The sequence below is a fragment of the Pinus tabuliformis genome, chromosome 2_2, assembly GCF_031772625.1.
Source record: "Pinus tabuliformis cultivar Carrire ecotype Pingquan chromosome 2_2, CPIR1, whole genome shotgun sequence".
NCBI classification, from domain to species: Eukaryota; Viridiplantae; Streptophyta; class Pinopsida; order Pinales; family Pinaceae; genus Pinus; species Pinus tabuliformis.
The window spans coordinates 1066118101-1066137871 of NC_142300.1; the positions used below are offsets into that span (position 1 = coordinate 1066118101).

General features: G+C 39.0%; 1 protein-coding gene across 1 annotated transcript in view; it reads left to right on the plus strand.

Annotated features, from left to right (window-relative positions):
• The window catches only part of LOC149197068 (splicing factor U2AF-associated protein 2-like), a 193490-nt gene that overhangs the window by 45720 nt on the left and 127999 nt on the right, over positions 1–19771 (plus strand). Inside the window, exon 4 of the mRNA XM_089405737.1 lies at positions 5185–5223. Within this exon, the coding sequence (XP_089261863.1) occupies positions 5185–5223 (39 nt within the window). The remainder of the gene's footprint in view (positions 1–5184; positions 5224–19771) is intronic.

The following is a 19771-nucleotide window of genomic DNA, read 5'->3' on the forward strand; positions in this document are numbered from 1 at the left end:
CTCGGTAATATGCGACACAACATGATCCTTGACCCCATCAAGGATGATGCACTTCGCCTTGGCCATTGCCTCCTCGTACTTCTTGTTTTCAGCTGGGTCAACTGGGATCACTATTGTTTTCAAGGCAAAGTCCTTGATGCGTTGTCTGTCTAGAATGGACAAGATCTTGGCCATCCAAACCACGAAGTTGGATGCTCCGTCCAACCTATCCTGATCTCTCAGTCCATTCACGGCCATTATGCTGCTCTTCTTTCGACTCCTCCAAGTCTCTCTACTTCCCTCTTGGAAGTCCTTTGTTCGACTCCTGCTGAGTCTCTCAACTTCCCGTCTAGAAGTTCTTGGCTTGACTCCCTCTGAGTCTCGATTTTCCTTTTGGAAATCCCTCCTCCTTGGTCTTGCCATATTAGGTACTGTTTTGACCACAGTACCCCACTAGCTTCATTGTGCAAATTACCCGCAGCCTCCTATAGCCCAGCAACTGAAGGATTGAGCCACTTGGCTCTGCGCAATCCCGACACCGACAAATCAACTCCCCTAGCCAACTGTGTCAACCCTCCTGGCCTTTGCGTGGCTCTGCGTGAGCTTGATTCTGTCTCCCTTAGCCTCTGCGCTGCCTTTTTCTGGTCCAGAATGATGACACAATCTCTCTGTGTTACTCCTTCCTTTGTCGCCTTCCGCACGGATCAACTCTGTCACTAGGGACAATTGAATCTGCTGCTATTGCTCTGCTCACTGATGCCTTCAGTGATCCTGTGTTCTGCAACCATGCTCTGATAACATGTTGGAATTTCTATGTTTAACCCGTTAGAAATTCTTCTTGTACTATTTGGTTTATTTCTTCCTACCTGATTAATTACTTAACAAGTTATTTAACATGTAAATACTGAAAATAAACACGAGTACAGTATCAACATATACAGAGCAGGAACTGAAGGAAAACAAACACGCAAGTGACACCGTTATTTTTGGACCAATGTCCCCGGAAAAACCCAATGCGGGAAAACTAGTGCAACTATTTAGAGGGTTTTATTATTATGCAATTTTCATAATACAACTAGGGCGCTAGAAATGGATCACCTAACAAAGAATGCCCTCGGCGGTAGCACCTTTCCCCGGAGACAGATATTCTGGCTGATAAATCACCCGATGAACGATCCCATAGGAACAATTGCAGCTTCCACTGCTCTGTGTCAGTCTGATAGGGACTGCGTCACCCTTCTCGGCTAACCAACACCCAGTCTGTCCCACGAAATCCTTTTAGCGCTGCTTCTTGGCCATGCGTCAGCTTCTGGAGCTTCTGCGTCAGCCCCTAGACCCTCTGTATCTCACACGCTAGCCTCTCCTGGCTCTGCGCAACTCCTGGCTGCCTCTGCGTAGCACCCTGCTGCCTCTGCGTCAACCTCTTCGGGCTCTGTGCTGTCTCTCTGGTACCAACTCTGCCTCTCTGCAATGTAGTCACTGCCCCTCGCTATTGGTCATTGATTCTATCTCTCTTAGCAAACCCCACTCTAGAGAATAGAATGACTGATCACTTTGGTGTGTTCTTCAACTGACCCTCAAGCCTCCTCTTATACTTTTCTTGTTGGTCCATCAATGGATGAGATTAAATCTCTAATCAACAGCTAAGATTAGATTTGGCTTGATCCATGACTTTTGGAACATTCTAACCCAGTTTTATATTAATACCAATTAATATTTTATTTTTCCTAAGTTTAGACTTAGGAACTCCATTAAAAATATTAATTATTTTAATACCTCCCAAACCGGTTAGAATCTGCCCAAACCATTTCTGGGTCTTGGAGATCTCATGTGCTTTAGCCTCTCCACCAATTTTCATGGCTAGAGCACAGCGATGCTACCCCAAATCAACATTCCTGCACAAAAGTAGAATTATAAACAAGCAAAAACCTCAAATATATACAAAATTTTAAAACCCTAACCCAAATTAGCAAAATAATTTACAAAATTGTGTACAAATTTAATAAGTATACAAGGGTTTTGAAAATGAAAATTTATCAGAAATAAAATTTTTAATGGCTATTTTCTTTGATAAATGGTTAAAAACACTTTAGAAACCCCAACGCACACTATAGCCTAGAGAAGATTTAATCCACCACATAAATATTTGGGATCCAAGCAACATTGGTTCCTACCCAAGTTTGTGAACTTGGAGACCAAAGACTGAAGTTGTTGCAAACACTATGTATGTATCTCAAGACAATCTGTTATTCATATGTTGAATCCAATCACCTAAGATTAGCCCAAAACTATCAATAGTATGATTTTGTCTCCATCTAATGAAAAACATATCTTACTATTATTCAAAACAACATAGGAAAACTTGTAGTCAGTACATACTACATACCACAAAGCAATGGACATGGAACACCTTGAATTGCATCGCAAATTTTTTATTATGATAGAGAAAATAGTTTACATGAAAGCTTCAACAACAATTTTCTAGCTAGAGATAAGATGGCTAGAGAATCAAATGACTCTAATTTATAGATAAATTCTCCAAGTGGAAAAATAACCCCAAAGTTTTTATTATGATAGAAAAAATAGTTCCCAGCTGGACAATAGTTTACATGAAAGCTTCAACAACAATTTTCTAGCTAGAGATCAAATGGCTAGAGACTCAAATGACTCTAATTTATAGATAAATCCTCCAAGTGGAAAAATAGCGACTAGTTTCTTTGATCCTTGTCAAAATAATCTTAGCTGTCGAAAAATACTTGATCATCTTTTAATCATAGCCACTGAATTTTTATTTCTGAGGAATTTTCGAAATTTTCATTTAGTTCCAGTTTTATTAGCTTAAAATTAATTATTTTGAGCTATTTTCCTCAAAAAATTGACTTTGACTTAACCACTAAGATCCAAGGGTTCATATTTTTTTGAAATTTATTCCCTTGGTGGAAGACCTTCAAAAATTTATTCTTTTAAGACCCACAAATTTTTCCACTTGGAGAATTAATTTTCCTAAAACAATTTAATTTGACTCTAATTAATTAATTTTATGGCTTAGGATTTAGTTTTATTTTGCTAGAAAAATTAATTAATTGACACATGAGGGGATTTAATATTTTTCCACCTTCATTTACATAATATGTTTACATTTACTACCCTCAAAGGAGGAATACACATTTGGTTTAGACCTTCACGACACATACCCAATTCTGCGAGACAACATGATCTAGTAGACCAAGTGATTTGTAATAAAATAATTTAGTCAAGTAGCTTAAATTATTCCCAAATCACTTTTACATAAGACTCGACTAGAACACTAGGACTCACCTAAGACTTTGACGAAGAATTCCACCCTAGCTTTGGGGTGAGGTTGGAATGAAAAACTCTACCGACCATCCGTGTTTAGAAGCACAAATGTGTCAGTGAGATGAAAAAACTCCTAGGATGAAACTTTCTGCCAAAATAATAAGCTTACCTAAGTATTTACATATATTCAAGGTCTTACTAGCATCATTTACATTACATAACTTACAGAATGGGTTTACAATGACACACAAGCTTATTGATAGCTCATTTGATTTTGTTGAAAAAATTTGTACTTCCCCTTCCTTGGAACTTTGACAAATTGAGTGCAACATGGCCAATGGCCAGGATCATAAATGAGGTTTTGATACCAAATGTGATAACTAATATTGTTCACCAATTAAATATTTGAAATTCCTGGGAAATAAAGAAATCCATGTAGAATAAAATGAAACAATCATATATATTGAATAGAAATGTATAAGAAATGATATGATCATATTACAAATAACAGCCCCCTATAAATATATAGGCAGTTGTGCCTTTCATTAAGAGTCATGTCCTTTAGTTGAGACATGTCACTTCATCAAGATGTGTCTTTTCACTATTATTATGTATGTTACATAGCAATTCTGTTTTTCATGGTTTTAAAATTATGTAACGAATAAAATATATATAAATAATGTAAATGATAATAAGCATAAATAATTATTAGTTAATTAGTAATTAGGTTGAAGAGGCATGTCTAAATGAGACATGACTCTTCATGAAGAGACACTTGCTTGATATATAAGTAAGCCTCTCGTTCTCATTGTAATTCACCATCGTTCTTATTCACACATTTAATATATAATATTTGTATCCTCATAGATATCTTTATATTCCAAGTCTTTTGGAGTAATTAATCTGTAGAAGGAACTTTGTTCGCTTTAAATTACTACAGTGCCATTCCTTTGTGACCATTTAAATATTAATGAACTGGCCACAGAATCTTTTTTAATCCAAACTGTTGGATCAAAATAGAAATGAGTGCCAGAGTCAACGGAATTATCATTCCCATTAGATTCATACAAACAGATGGTATGACTTTTTTGAACTAGCTTTTTTTATCAAGATGAGGCTAACATGCACCAGATTTAGCATTATATGGGGGTTTTCTATTCCACCGAGGTTGCTGAGGATTCCCACTTGACCCCAGCTTCTGTTGCCTGTGCTGGTGGACATCTACAAGCATTCACACAAGCACTAGTATGTTGCTTGGTGAGATTTGAAATTTGACCTGCTTTCACCAATGTTGACCTGATCATATGATTATTCAAGAATACATGTGCTAACTACTTATGGTAGTGACTTGGTATATACTATGAAGACTATTTTACTACTATGTGATTGAAGTTGCTGCAATTTTTTTTGTGCTATTAGTATAGATAGATTGTATCCATAAAAGGTATTTTTACATGGTTAGAGATAGCATAAATAATGAACACAACACCTGGGGTTTTTTGTCATTATAGTTGAATGAAATATCATATTGCTAATGTTTGATCTCAGATAGGCTCTTTTATTTCATTTTATTTTGAAGAGAACGGTAACATTCACTGACCCAAAGTTAATTGGAACGACTTATGGATATGTTTTTTTTTTGGAAGACTATACTACTGCCTGAATCATATGTGTATATTTGTGTGCATGTAGTCAGGTGCAGACATTATGTAGAGTCTATTTTCTTTCCTGTTTTCTATGGTTAATTCCTAATAGTTGATTTTACTCATTTTTCATATTATTGTAATGCAGTGCTAAACAATAGCCATAAGCCTGGAATTGTGTGTCTCATGGAATATTTGGAAATGCTTTCATTTGTTTGTCTTTATAATTGTGAGAATACTTATATTTGCATGTTAAATCTGACAGATTGTAGAGGCATTCTCGAAATGCGGGATCATCAAAGAGGTAGATATTGGGCATTCACTGTTTTTGATAATTATGCATGTGTCTGCTTCAGTTTCTTGCAGCTTTGGGTAGTTGGTTTGAGGCTTCCGGATCAACTGCATCACTTTTTGTTTTCTTGATGCAGTTTATCAAGAAACCTCAAATCCCATTATGCAAATTAAATTTTGATTGGATGTTTGCTGGCGTTCCATTAGTTTCAAATGTTTTCACTGTTAGATTGCAAGACTTTGACTTTGTGCTGAATCATTTTCCTTTGTTAACACCAGTCTTGCATTAATTTAGGCAAAGCAGAATAAAGACAGGTCTTGTTCAAGTTTTCTTTCATATTATGAGATATAAATAGCCGTAAGATAGAATATTGGTACTTTGTATCCTATGCTGTCACGGGGGATTTCCGAAAGTAGCCTGATAGCCACATTTTTTTCTGGATATCTTTAGACAGTAATGGGGCATCTCCCATATTACTAGTTTTGACATGATTACAACGAATCTAAAGGGTCATGCCTCTTCTCCTCATTGTTACTAAAGTAGTTGGATTGGCCTACGATGACTCTGATAGTTCCCATTTGCTGCTGGTCTTCCTTCTATCTGGTGTCATCAGTGATGGTCTGTCCATGCATCCCACTTTCAGTCTGTCTTCTGCCACATATGGAAGTTAAACTAAAGCTGTGAGATAGAATATTGTACTTAGTAAACTATACTGCCACCTAGCTGCAGATGATTTTTCCTGTTTGACACATTTCATGGGAGTTTTCCATGTTACTGGATTTGACATGATTACTACAAGCCTAAGTGACTGGTTCTGTCCAAGTGACTAGTGTTAGTTATGTGCAAAAGCTACCTAGTGTCATGTCTGTAGCTCTTCCTTTTTTGTTTGGCTCTTCTGCAGGACAGGTGGGTTTCCCTAAATAAGATTGCTAAGGCTATGGAGTGGGAGTCTTGGGTGATTCAGGAAGAGTAAGCATTAATAAAATGTATGGTTGCAGGAGTATATGAAATGGAATGGAAATGGGTTAATGACAAGATAGGAAAATGAAGTATAAGAATAAGGAATAAAAAGAGATGGAGTGAAACTAGTGCCTATCAGCCATGGGCTAATGGAGTGATATGGCATTTGATAAATGAAAGAACTAGTGTGTTGCAAACAACTCCTTTGGAGCAGGTAAAGGCTTGTCTTCCACCAACGAATAGATGGAGCAACTATTTGATTAAATTCACCTTTAAGGTGTGTACTTAAAGGTAAAATATGCCTAGTTTGATGCAATTGAACCTCAAGTATCTGCTGGAAATGTGTTTTAGAAAACTAATCTTGGTGGGCTAAGATTTTCATCCATCATTCAAAGTATAAATGTCCTGTTTTATGGCTGAATGAAGCGAACAAAGTTCCTTATATAAATTAATTATTCCAGAAAACTTGGAATATAACGATATCCATAAGGATATAAATATTATATTAAATAAATGAATAAGAATATGAATGAATGATTTACAATGAGAACGAGAGGCTTGCTTATATACAAAGCAAGTGTCTCTGTTATATACCTAGGGGGGATAATATGGGGTACAAACGGAGGTACTCAAGGTAATAATGTAATAATGGGATGGGCCATAGTAATAAATAAGGTGGTTAACCCATATCATATAAGCGACTACAAGTAATTAGTAATAATGTAATGGGCCCATGGTATTAGTTCGATGGTATGAGGGAACCATGGTAATGACCCATGGTATTGTATGTATGAGGCCTATATAGAGGCTAAAGACTCCACATGGAGAGGTGTCAAGGATTATTGTATGAACATGCATATGGCTTGTGGAGTGTTCTCCTTCCTTAAGGAGTGAATGTATGGCGTTACCCTACCTTAAGGGTTTTGATCAATAAAGAATCATTTCATATTATTTTTGGGTTTATTTCTATTATCTTATTTTTTATATTAGATCCATAACAAGTGGTATTAGAGAACTTTCTTGGACAAAAAAGTGGAGTTTTTTTTTTGCAGGATTTCGGGGGCGGCGAGTTTTCAGATCAGATCTGTACGTGTTGGTGCAAGATCTGCAAAATCTAATTGTAGATCTGGATTCTATGTGAAAAAATACCTGATTTAAAAAAAATCGTTCAAATCAGAGTCCGGATGAAGGAGATATCGTTGATCTAAAAATCAGTGGTGTTGCAGACAATTTTTCGGGGCAGCGAGTTTGTGGCACAGATCTAGACGTCCTGGTGTAAGATCTACAAAATCTAATTGCAGATCTGGATTCTATGTGAAAAAATACCCGATTTCAAAAAAAAAATCAGTCGAATTGGAGTCCGGATGAGGGAGATATCGCTGATTTAAAATCAGCTCTTTTTTGCAGAAATTTTGATGACGACGGGAGAGTTGCAGCGCAGATCTGAAATTCCAGTGCCTGGATCAGGATTTCTATCACATGGGCAGATGCAGAATGGTTGTTCCATTTCCAAAAATAGGTCATAATAGGGATTCTGAGCAATATTGACTAAACTGTGACATTTTAAATTTTCGCCAAGTTTTTTTGTGATGGCGGGCCTAGATCAGAGTTTGAGGGACTTGTATAAATTTGATGGCTCTCATCCAGCCAAATGGCTAGCACAAATGGAGAAATATTTCAAATTGAATTATGTCTATGATGATGAGACTCAACTGAGTGTGGGAAAAATGTACTTGGACAATGAAAGATGGCAATGGTGGCTAGGGCATCAACGTTGCTATGGAAGGCCCTTAACTTGGGACACATTCAAAAAAACTCTTATGGACCACTTTGACCGTAAATCTAATCTTGTGGATAAGCTCACACAGACAGACACACAGCTTAGCAAAGATTTTACTTTTACAGGAAAGAAGGAAACCAAGAAACCTAAAGGATTATTTTCTGCTGGTATCTCCTTATTGCAGGTTCATGGATTGATTCAGAAGGAGAAGATCATTGTTTCTATAAATCCTAGTTGCAAGCATAATTTTATCAATGTTAATTTGGCAAAAAAATTGCAAGTTCCGGCAAAACACATTGAAAACACACAAGTGGATGATGAGGATGTTCAAGTGTATAAGGATTTGAAGATTTCTATGGATAAGTATGTGTTGCATGGTGATTTTTATACTTCAGAGACAGATAATATGGATGTTGTTTTGGAATATCCTTGGATGGAATCTGTGGGTACTATCAATATTAATGTGCAGAAGAAATTCCTGAAGCTCTGGTATAAAAAGAAGAAAATTACATTACAGGATATTTCCATCAATAAACAGGTAGAGTACATGGAGGCTGAAGCAGAAGATGTTCCAGGGATTGACATATCAGATGATGAGCCAGTGATGATCGACAATCAAACACAAACAGAGGCTGAAGCATAAAAGGTTACAGGTGCTGATACATCAGATGAAGGCTCAATGGTTGAAGTAATATTGGAAGATACGACACCACAACATAATAGTTAGGCTCCAGTAAGGGGTGAATTAAAGAAAAAGACACCGTGGGTTAAAACTTCAACATATCATCACCCACATCACCCCGCAAGACAACCATCAAGATGGCAACCAATTAGCCACAAGGACAACAACCCCCGCAGGACAGATAGAGAGGAGCGAAGATCCACCTACTACACATCAACACAGAAGAGCTATCATGGTCAACTTCCATCTCAAGCGAGCGAGGCACCAACGAGATCGAGGGTTCACCTTTCTCTTGGATGGCTAGATGCACGTGCATGGTACCAGTGAACTACTCTTTTGAGTAGATCTTATTATTTGTGTTCTTCCCATGTTTCGGGGATGAAACATGCTAGGGGGGTGGAATGTTATATACCTAGGGGGGATAATATGGGGTACAAAGGGAGGTACCCAAGGTAATAATGTAATAATGGGATGGGCCATAGTAATAAATAAGGTGGTTAATCCATATCATGTAAGGGACCACAAGTAGTTAGTAATAATGTAATGGGCCCATGGTATTAGTTCGATGGTATGAGGGAACCATGGTAATGACCCATGATATTGTATGTATGAGACCTATATAGAGACTAGAGACTCCACATGGAGAGGTGTCAAGGATTATTGTATGAACAAGCATATGGCTTGTGGAGTGTTCTCCTTCCTTAAGGAGTGAATGTATGGTGTTACCCTACCTTAAGGGTTTTGATCAATAAATAATCATTTCATATTATTTCTGGGTTTATTTCTATTATCTTATATTTTTATATCAGATCCATAACAATCTCTTCATGAAGAGTCATGTCTCAATTAGACATGCCTCTTCAACCTAATTACTACTTAACTAATAATTAATTATGATTATTATCATTTACATTATATTTATATTATTTATGTATTTTATTTGTTACATTGCCTCCTTCCTCAAAGAGCTTTGTCCTCAAAGCTTGTCGATGAAAAAAGGCTTGATCTCTTTTCCGGCTTGGAAAGTCTTTCTGCCTCGAAATAGTCATCCTCGTTGATACATGATGATATGATCTTCTTAGTGACAAACAAAATTGTCGCACTGAGAAGGGATCCGACCATCTGATATTAATCTTCTGTATAGCATTTTGATCACTGGAATTTTGTAACAACTTGTCCTCGTAGCACTGGGTTGAGGTTACATTACTCTTTTTTGGAACATTAGTTTGTTGTTTCGGTTCTGACTGGTTCAAATATGTAGCATGGTTGATTCGTCTGTTCTCATGATTCGGATGCCGATATGGAACTTTTTTTGTTTGATTTTTCCTTACTGGGCATGTGCCAATTTTTATATTTTCTTCTGGCGAAGATGTTGTTGAGTTGGTTATGAAACATTCACTGGGGATGTTCATTGTTTGAACTGCAACATCCAAGCGCGTGTTTTCTTCAACTTGCTTGTCTTCTTCCTAAGTTGTGACATTCACTAAATCGATATTTGTTGTTTTGTCATCAACTTGAATTCCTACATTTGATGCTTCCTTCTTGATAAGTTGTTGTACCTGGATTTCTAATGACTTCTTATCCTTCTTAAGTTTCTTAATTTGCGTCAACAATTTTTCACTATGGTTTTTAAGTTGAGAAACTTCTTCATTTTTGTCAACAATGATTTTATTAATTTCGTTTTGCATATTTTGTAATACTTTTGAAATATCTGAGATATCTTCTGGCGTTACTGAGTTTGGTTCCAGTGTAAAATCTTGGAGCGTTATTTTCTTCTTCTTGTAAGAAAATGTCAAAAACTTTTTTTTTTTTGTATTTAGAATAAAGGAACCTAGAGTTTCCATCCATGGTGATCCCAAAACAATGTCGCCATCCTTAGAATATACGGTTTTCATGGTGAATTGTGAGGTAAAAGTGTAATCTCCAATACTTAGGTGTAGATTGCTTATGTCATATTGTTTGTCATATTCGCCAAAAGTATTCTTTTCAACTATATTTGATTCAGGAATCACCAATTGGTTAGCACATTTAGGACTAACATAATTACATTTTTCAGCAGGACTGATAGTGATTATGATATCTCTTCCTGCGAGCGATACTTTGATTTTAAATAATGTATCAACACTTTTACTAAAGGTTTTAGGAAACTTTTCATTACTAGTATCCATTTTACTCTTTAAATGTTAAATACCTTTTTAAATCACTCTTTTTTTTTTAATTATTATTTTATATATTCTCTTAATCTATAAAATATATTCCACTTCTCTCTTATAAAAATCTAATATTAATATATATATATATATATATATATATATATTTCAAATATTCTCTTCTTCTTTTTTTCACTCTTTTAATAATTTTTTTTATATATTATTATAAAATTATAATTATATAAAATTTATATATACTTTTTTGAGACCCACTTTTCCTTTTATATGTAACTATATAAGGCTTTTTTTTTCTCGGTAAATCTATTCTATTCTATTATATACAGGAAAACATTACAAACATAGAGTCAGATTGCCCAAGGCCGACTGTGGCTCTTTGGACCAGGATTTCTCAGCACAAGACCAGCCCTCGCAGGGGCAGCGCGACCAGACAGAACTACCTTCACAGTACATCGTAACACGACAGTGTATCCAGACCATACAAAATCATCCCGCGCAGGGGCACCGGAGCAAAAAAATGCATCCCTCGCAGGGGCATCAAAAGACTTATAGCCACATCCCTTACGGTCCATACAAACATAGCCAGAGCAGACATAGACATAAACATAAACCAGAGAGACATAAACATAGACATAAAACCGAAACAGGACCTGAACAATTATGGAGGACGATAGATTGAACCAGTGGAGGTTATTCCTCCGGCTTCTCCTCGACAATTCTGCACCATCCATAATTCTCTCGTTCTTCTGCAGTGGGGAAGGAGTTCCAGTCTTCAACATTATTCTCCTTGGAAGTCGACGCCTCCTGAGCCTGAGGGCGATTAGGAGTTTGCTCGGGAGCCCCCGCTGGTCTCTCCTCGTCGTCTTCCAAGCTTTCACCTGGGAGCTTCTCCTTACTGCGCGAACCACCTTCACCATCCTGAGTTTCCTCGATGAATAAAACCGAAATGTGTGCATTAATGCGGGGTTTGTCCATCGAGCTGCCGAAAGTGAAGATGGCGGAGCCGAACGCAGGAAGAGGGTCCGGTTCAGAGCTTGGACTGCTAGCGTCCATGAATTGGCTCGCCTGGAGGGGATTGGCCTCTGCCCTTCTGTGGCAGTGACAGCGACAACATTGGAGATGGGGCTCTGTGACTGGAGGACGAGAAGACCCTCCCCGAGCAGAACCTCGTCGACTGAGCAATCTTTGCCGGGGTCTAACCATCTTTGCAGGAGTACCTGTGGCTTGAAGCAGTGTAGCAATAGAAGACCTTCCCAGCTTGAGACGGCCCCCAACAGAATTGAAGCCGCTCCCAGCAGACCTGGGACAACACTCAACAGAACAGAGACAACAACCAACAGATTTTCCGGGCTTGAGACAGCCCTCAACGCCTTGGAGGCAGGCCTTAACAGCAAGAGCTGTAGCCTGGATAACAAGACTGCAAGCAGGAACCTGAACTTCGTGATCCCAGCGCTGAGTATGAACCTGCTCCATTCCATCACCCTTCTTAATATCCTCAACATTCCCTCGAGACCTGTTCTCCATAACTGCAATTTGCAGTCGCACCAATTAACCGGACGCTGCATTGAATGACCTTCGCTCTCACCTGAGCTCTTATTCCTCGGCGGCGAGAGACGCATTGAATTCTAAGTTTATGCTCGAGGCAGCACATGGCTGGCATGTGGCTCCTCACTGCCACCCGTCCTGTCACCCGCATCCGGGTAACTATATAAGGCTTATATAGTATCCCTTTTTATAATTATAATAATATTTCTTTTCTCAGAAAATTTGGATGAGACATGACTCTTGGTACCGTCACAATCTTTAGATTTGAATGATTAAAATTATTTAGATCACACCATTTTTCTCCATTGTTATCAAAATATCTTTTCCTTTTAAAATACCATGGGCAATTACCATGGGTTGTTTCTAAAACCTCCTGTAAAAAGTAATATTTACCTTTCACGTAAGAGCTTTTGTATCCTTGTTTTTTCTTTAACTTTTAAAATACCATGGGCTATTACCATGGGTTGTTTTTAAAACCTCCGTTAAAATGTTCTCCACACGTATTCCTTTTGTTTTTTGTTTTTCTTTTAACTTTTTAAAATACCATGGGCAATTACCATGGGTTGTTTTTAAAACCACCGGCTTCTCCACGTAAAAAGTTTTAAATATACTTGGTATGAGATTTTGTATCCGTTTTGTTTTTTCTTTTACTTTTTTTTTTTTTAATTTATTTACTTATATTTTTTTTTGGTTAATTCTTTTTTTTTTTATGGCCAAAGACCTAGAAAAACGGAGAAAAAGAGAAACTCCCAAATTCTGAGCAAAATGCTTCAATTGTATGGCAACAAGGTTGACGAATTTGGATAGCCAAGGATCTAGATAGGAGAACGAGCTCTGTGCACCGGTTAAGCAACCTAGAGGACCGAACTGCTCTGATACCACATGAAGCGAACAAAGTTCCTTCTATAAATTAATTATTCCAGAAAACTTGGAATATAATGATATCCATAAGGATATAAATATTATATTAAATAAATGAATAAGAATATGAATGAATGATTTACAATGAGAACGAGAGGCTTGCTTGTATACAAAGCAAGTGTCTCTTCATGAAGAGTCATGTCTCAATTAGACATGCCTCTTCAACTTAATTACTACTTAGCTAATAATTAATTATGATTATTATCATTTACATTATATTTATATTATTTATATATTTTATTTGTTACACTGAACTTTGCTCCCAAATCTGCAACTTAATTATAGAAGAAAGGAGAATAAGTTCAGAAATAATACAACAAATAAAATGAAGGGGAGAGCCTCCTCATATTGCTTTGTCCCTAGATGATAATTTCATTACTAAGCCTTTATAAAAGAATGACAAGTAGAATCTACAAGAACATGAACAACAAAATTGAAGAGCATAAATATGCCATACAAGGGAGTTGATCAATACCTCAATCTTCTATTAATCTTCAAGAATGGCATTATAAAGGAGCTCCATTAACCTTAAATTTCTAATGTTGATAATTCATCACTTCTCTAACTCCTATGTCCCAATTTGCCAATTACAAATGAAATGGAAGTAAAGTCCTCTTCATATAGCATGAGTGAAGTCTTTCATAGAAATAAAATATATTATATGTCTAACTATCTCCATGATTAGTCAACAAATAGTAGGATATTTTAGTAGTCAGATCCATGGATGATAGTATCAAGGCATGTGGATGGTGGCCTCTTCAAGAGAGGTCATCCTCATCCAAAAATAGGCAATAATTTGCAAGCATAATCTCCAGGAGAGTATACACCATCCATAAATAGGCATTAAATCAAGTCCAATGATAATGTTGAAAATTAGCAGCTAATGGATGAATTTTCTTGAATAAGATCTCATTTCTGACTATTATACAGTGACTTTCTAAAAATAGAAAGTCATATCTATCATTTCAAGCATGACTTTCCAAAAATATTAAATCACCTTGCTTCAATTGGTAATCAAGTATAGATGATGGAAAATCACTTAACTTATCTTTAATCAATCTTAATTGTTCAATTTTTACTTAATCATCAATATTTTTTGTTTGTTTGTTAAGCTTGGCACATCCATTCCATTTGGAATTTTCTATTATATGATAAGCATGTTTACACCACACCGATTAACCAGGTGGCCTCAACTTGCCCCAAGGGGAAACTAAGTCTGTTGGCCACCGGTTAGTGTGCCAGGCTAGATACGTCTCTATCTCATGTCCATACAATACATAACTGTAAAAAGTTAAAAACTGACATTTGCAACATGAAAATTAAAAGCTAACTGCATAAAACAAAATTATGCATGGGGATGAGTCTAATCCTTCTGATCCTCTGAGGCAGATGCAACGGGAGCTAGATCATTGGATGCAATGGGAGTTGGATCATTGGTTGATGCCCCTGGCATACCATACAACTCCCGAATGCAAGGGATGTGGTGGTCGATTCTGTCCAGCCAAATATCCTGTTTATGCAGTTGGAAGAGAATTTTATCCATGTCCTTCTTATAGTTTGGCATTCCCTGTACTGTCACCGCCATACACACGGATATCTGCTGCTTGAACTGTGTGATTCTCCCACGGGTGTTACCTGGATCCGGAACTAGAGTCCTCCAATTATCCATCTCTTCCTCCGTCTCACTTCCTTGTTTTACCTCCTCTTCCCATTCTTCCAGCAATTTTCGAATGCTAGCATCCGTCCCCTCACGGTAAGCCTCTGCTACTTTGGTGATGAGGTTTTCTACTGATTTCCGGCCCTTGCGTGTTTCCGACGTGCTCAACCCCTTATCTTTCTGAGGAGCCGGGCCTCTCCTACCACGTGCACGACCTCTCATAGCACGAGCCATGACCTGTTTTCCAGAACACTGATGACACCCAGAATAAGTTAGAATAAAACTCAGAATTTTTGTAATACACCACCTTGCCTGTTCATGCTTCTTCTCTCCACCATTTCTCACTGCATACGTGTAGGGGTAGGCTGAAGCCCGCGTTGCCTAGAGGGGAGGTCCTTGTCCCTTACCCCTTGGCCCGCCTTTGTTCCCTTCCCCCTTGCTATTGATTGTGTGCAGGTCATCCCACCCTATCTCAAGCCGAGCCTGCAGGCCCTCCTTGATTCTAGCAGCACGCCTGCGATAGTTCCAGTTCCTTGCTCCCTTGGCCCAAAGATAAGTGGCTTTGCCTCTCAGGTCCCTTGGCTGGGTTTCCACTCAGGATTTCTGGCCTTGCCGCCTTGCCATCAATCCTGTAAGGTTTCCATCTACCCCAACGGTTTCTGTGCAAGCCACAGGCGTGGTTGCGTCCCCAGCCCCCTACCATCTGCTTCCCCCTGCCCCTCTCTACAAACCTCAATCCCTCATGAATTGCGGTGCCACTATCAAGCTTTCCCCTGACCTTAATTACAGAATGTAGAGCTTCCCAACCCCGCAACACACGTTCACTCTGTAACATAAAAGCTATGCTGATGCAAGAAAACTGATAGCTTGTAAACTTGAATGTTAAAATACACAGAAGGTATTTAATAATAATAATTTATTATTATATATAAAATGTAAGATGATATAAGATGCTTTGAATCTACAATGAGGCCCTGCTTTTATATCTCATTAGGTGAGCTTTCGTGAATGGGCATGTCTTTTAGACATGCCTGTTCACCTAATTAATGACTTATTTAACCTAAATAATATTTAATTATTTAATATTAATATTAATATTTATTTTATTTATCTAATTGTTATGAATTATATTCATAACATAGCCTCTTCGTTCGGAAGCTTTGTCCTCAAAGCTATATTGCTGGCAACTGTCTTTGCGGTGGTTGTCGTCTTGGCATATGTGAGGCAAAAGGTCTCTGGTGGCTCAGCGTCTATACTTCGCGTAATAACCCTATATATATATATTTTTATTTTTATTTTTATAACTTCGGTGTTTTTTTTTTTCAAATTTTTTACTCCTTTTTTTTAACACTGATTATTATTATTTTTTTATATGCGTGTGTATATATATATATATGTTTTTTTTTTTAAATTTAATCATATGAATGATTTAATTTGTTTTTGAAATATTATTATATACTATATATGATATATAGTTATTATATATATTGGAAACGTCAACCCCGGAAAGTCACAGCGTTTGATGGTAACTACTCCCAAAAACCTGGCGGAGTATTGAACCTATTCTCTACAGAACGAGGAACGTATTTTAATGCCGAAAAAATAGTCGGGAAGTGGATGGCCAAGAAATAAACGCCGCCCTTCCGGGAACTGTCCAACACATACCTCTCCGCCTTCGCTGGTGACGACAACAAAACGAAAATTTAAGCGCAAGGTGAGGAAGTGTAGACCGAGCAACAACAAGTGGGACAGAGACGATTCCGGGAGCCATGAATGCGTGGCGTGAGCCACTCTACAATACAATCTCTGTGGAAAATGTGGGAGCAGTATGACAAGTGAGTGGCTTCGGTGGCCTCTTCAATTGAATGCTGGCAGTACACGTAGAGAACTGCTTCTTCTTCTCCTATTCTGGGGATCGGGAACGTGGGCGATAGCCATCCGCGCACCATTCTTTCAGTGTCTAGCAGATCCTCAGGATCGATCGCATCCACTGCCTCCTCCTCCACCTCCTCGACAAATGGAGGAAAGAATTTGATTTCAAAGTTGTCGTTATCAACGTCAAGATCCTCATCCTGAGCATCGATGATGTCATTGTCAACGACATCAACATCGTGAATGTCAGCATCGATGGGTTCAACTGTGGTGTCTTCTTCAATGACGTCATGGTATCTATCCTTTGCATTCTGTTCGGCTTCGAGGTCGCCAATGATGAAAAGGGGAGGTGGGGGGAATATGTCTATTGTGAGCAGATATTCATCCTCCTCGTTCCACGAGTTGTCAACTTCATCAACTCCTCCACCTGCATATACCCTTTGTTCTGCGTCTTCAGTCAATGGCCTATTCCTCTCTTCAATGTCTTTCTCCCACCTGAGCAAATTATATTGTTCCGGCGTAATAGCCCCTCGCAGATTGATCGCAGTCGGTGTCGGCGTGGGCAGATCAACTCCACCCATGGGAGTGACACCAGGTGTAAATGCTGATGGTGTTGCCCCTGGCAACGGTGTGGCGCTCCCCATGCTTGCCGGAGTCTCATCCCATCGTGACCTCGTCTTCTTGGGTGTAGGAGTCGCCATTCCAGCAAGCTTGGGGGTGGCATCCCATGTCATACCTGCAGGTGTTGCGCCCGGCGTAATACCTCCTACAGGAGTTGCATCAGCATCTGCAAGCCTACCAGGAGTGGGCGTCTCATCCCATTTGTTTCGCCTCGAAATGCCCGGTGTCACATCACTGGTCACCCTTCCTGGAGTAGGCGTAGCATCCCACCTGCTAATGCTAGGAGTGGCATCGGGGGCATCCCAGTCTGAGGAAGTTTTGGCCTTCTTGGCAGCATTCTCCTGGTCCTGAGCTTGGTCCCATCAATTCCTCTGCTTCTGGGCAGGCTGAGTCATCGGCGCCTGACTGACCCCATCTCTCTCCTTCACCTTCTGTTCGGTCTCTTCCTGGTGCTTCTTCGCAATAAGCCTTAGGGTTTCTTCCTTTTCCCTCTTGAGAGCCTCTTCCCGCATAATATCTGCATAAGTCCGGACGACAACATCAGGGGTCTTGTCGCCCATGGCGAAGGCATCGTTTCTGTCGGGGGAAATAATTCTGTTAAGCCTCCTCTTACTATAATCATCTTCTCTGTCAATAATCTGCTAGGGTTTCTCAAACCCGAAATCATCGTCGTTATTATTGATTTCCTTTATACATACTTTAACTTCTGCACATGATTTTTCTAATCATTGAAATGCTTCTTGAATACTAAACAGTTCAACATTATCAGGATATGAACGTAATGGCACATTGTGCGGCAAATTGCGTTCAAAGGCCCACATGATTATATCGTGTGCCATGGCTCCAATACCACTGTAACATAAAAACTATGCTGAAGCAAGAAAACTGATAGCTTGTAAACTTGAATGTTAAAATACACAGAAGGTATTTAATAATAATAATTTATTATTATATTTAAAATGTATAAGATGATACAAGATGCTTTGAACGTACAATGAGGCCCTGCTTTTATATCTCAGCAGCTGACCTTTCGTGAATGGGCATGTCTTTTAGACATGCTTGTTCACTTAATTAATGACTTATTTAACCTAAATAATATTTAATTATTTAATATTAATATTTATTTTATTTATCTAATTGTTATGAATTATATTCATAACACGCTTTCCCAACAGTCATGGGTTTTACCCATTTGAGGGAAGGTATAGACGCAAAACCAGGCCATGGCAAGCAATTGCCTCCCCCATTGCCACCAACAACATTCTATTCCCCAAATTTTTGGACTCTTTCCCCTCCTTTCCCCCCAGCAAAACCCCAACCAGAACATAGATTCAATGCTGAAGCAAAGCCAAATTACATACTCGAATTTTGCAGGTGTCTGTCTGTTGCCTAGGTTCCTCCCGTTCTGGTGTCCTTCCACTGCACTGTATCACCACCTTTCTCCACAGTCTTTCATTCTAGTGTTGCATGTCGAATAACCTTGCCTGCCACTATACCCAACCTTATCTCCTATCCTGCCACCTTGCCCACTTCCCCAACATGCATTCATGCCAAGGGTCACCGCACCCCCTGCCTTGAGCATGTGGGGGACGACAGTATTAAGTGCCCAGGTACTAAGCATGGTTGCACCCAGGCTGTCCCAACTGGCGGCCCACATCCCGATCGGGTTCATGAGTTGCTTGGATTCTGCTTTCTCGGCTCTGTCTGGAGTCCTGGGACAGTATTCCCTCCAGGGGTTCGAAGGTTGCATCCCAGGGTCGGACTGGCCACTGCTTTTATAAAATTTCCTGTTGATGATTGCACCCCCAATTAGCCAGGAAGTCGGCCCCTTTGTTTCCATCCCTCCTGACATGTCTGACCTGTATGTATTCAAATTTGGGGATGATTTCACCTATCTCTTGGATGAGTCTTGCTGTCCTCCAACTTTGACTGAGTTTATCCCACTTAGTGCCATTGTTTAGTTTTGCCACCGTATTTATGACCAGGCTTGAATCTCCTTCCACCTCTAGGTTTCGATATCCCATTCTGACAGCTATTAGGAGACCCTATCACAAACTCCGCCTCATTGTTACTGGCTATCCCACAACTTTTAGCATAAATAAGCTAGGTGTTAGCCTGGGGTCCCGGAAGAGGCCACCTAGCCCTGCCTCGCCAGGGTTTCCTTTGGAAGCCCCATCAAAGTTAAGTTTCATGAAGCCTTCTTCCGGGGGGGTGAAATGGGACCCGGAGGTCACACCTGCCCTGCTTGTCTTCCATGCCTTAGTAGCAATCATCCCAGAGCTAAATTGAGTTTTTGGAGGATGCGGGCTTCTTGGGGAGGCACTTGCCAGTCTTCTTGGTGCCATGTCTCAGCA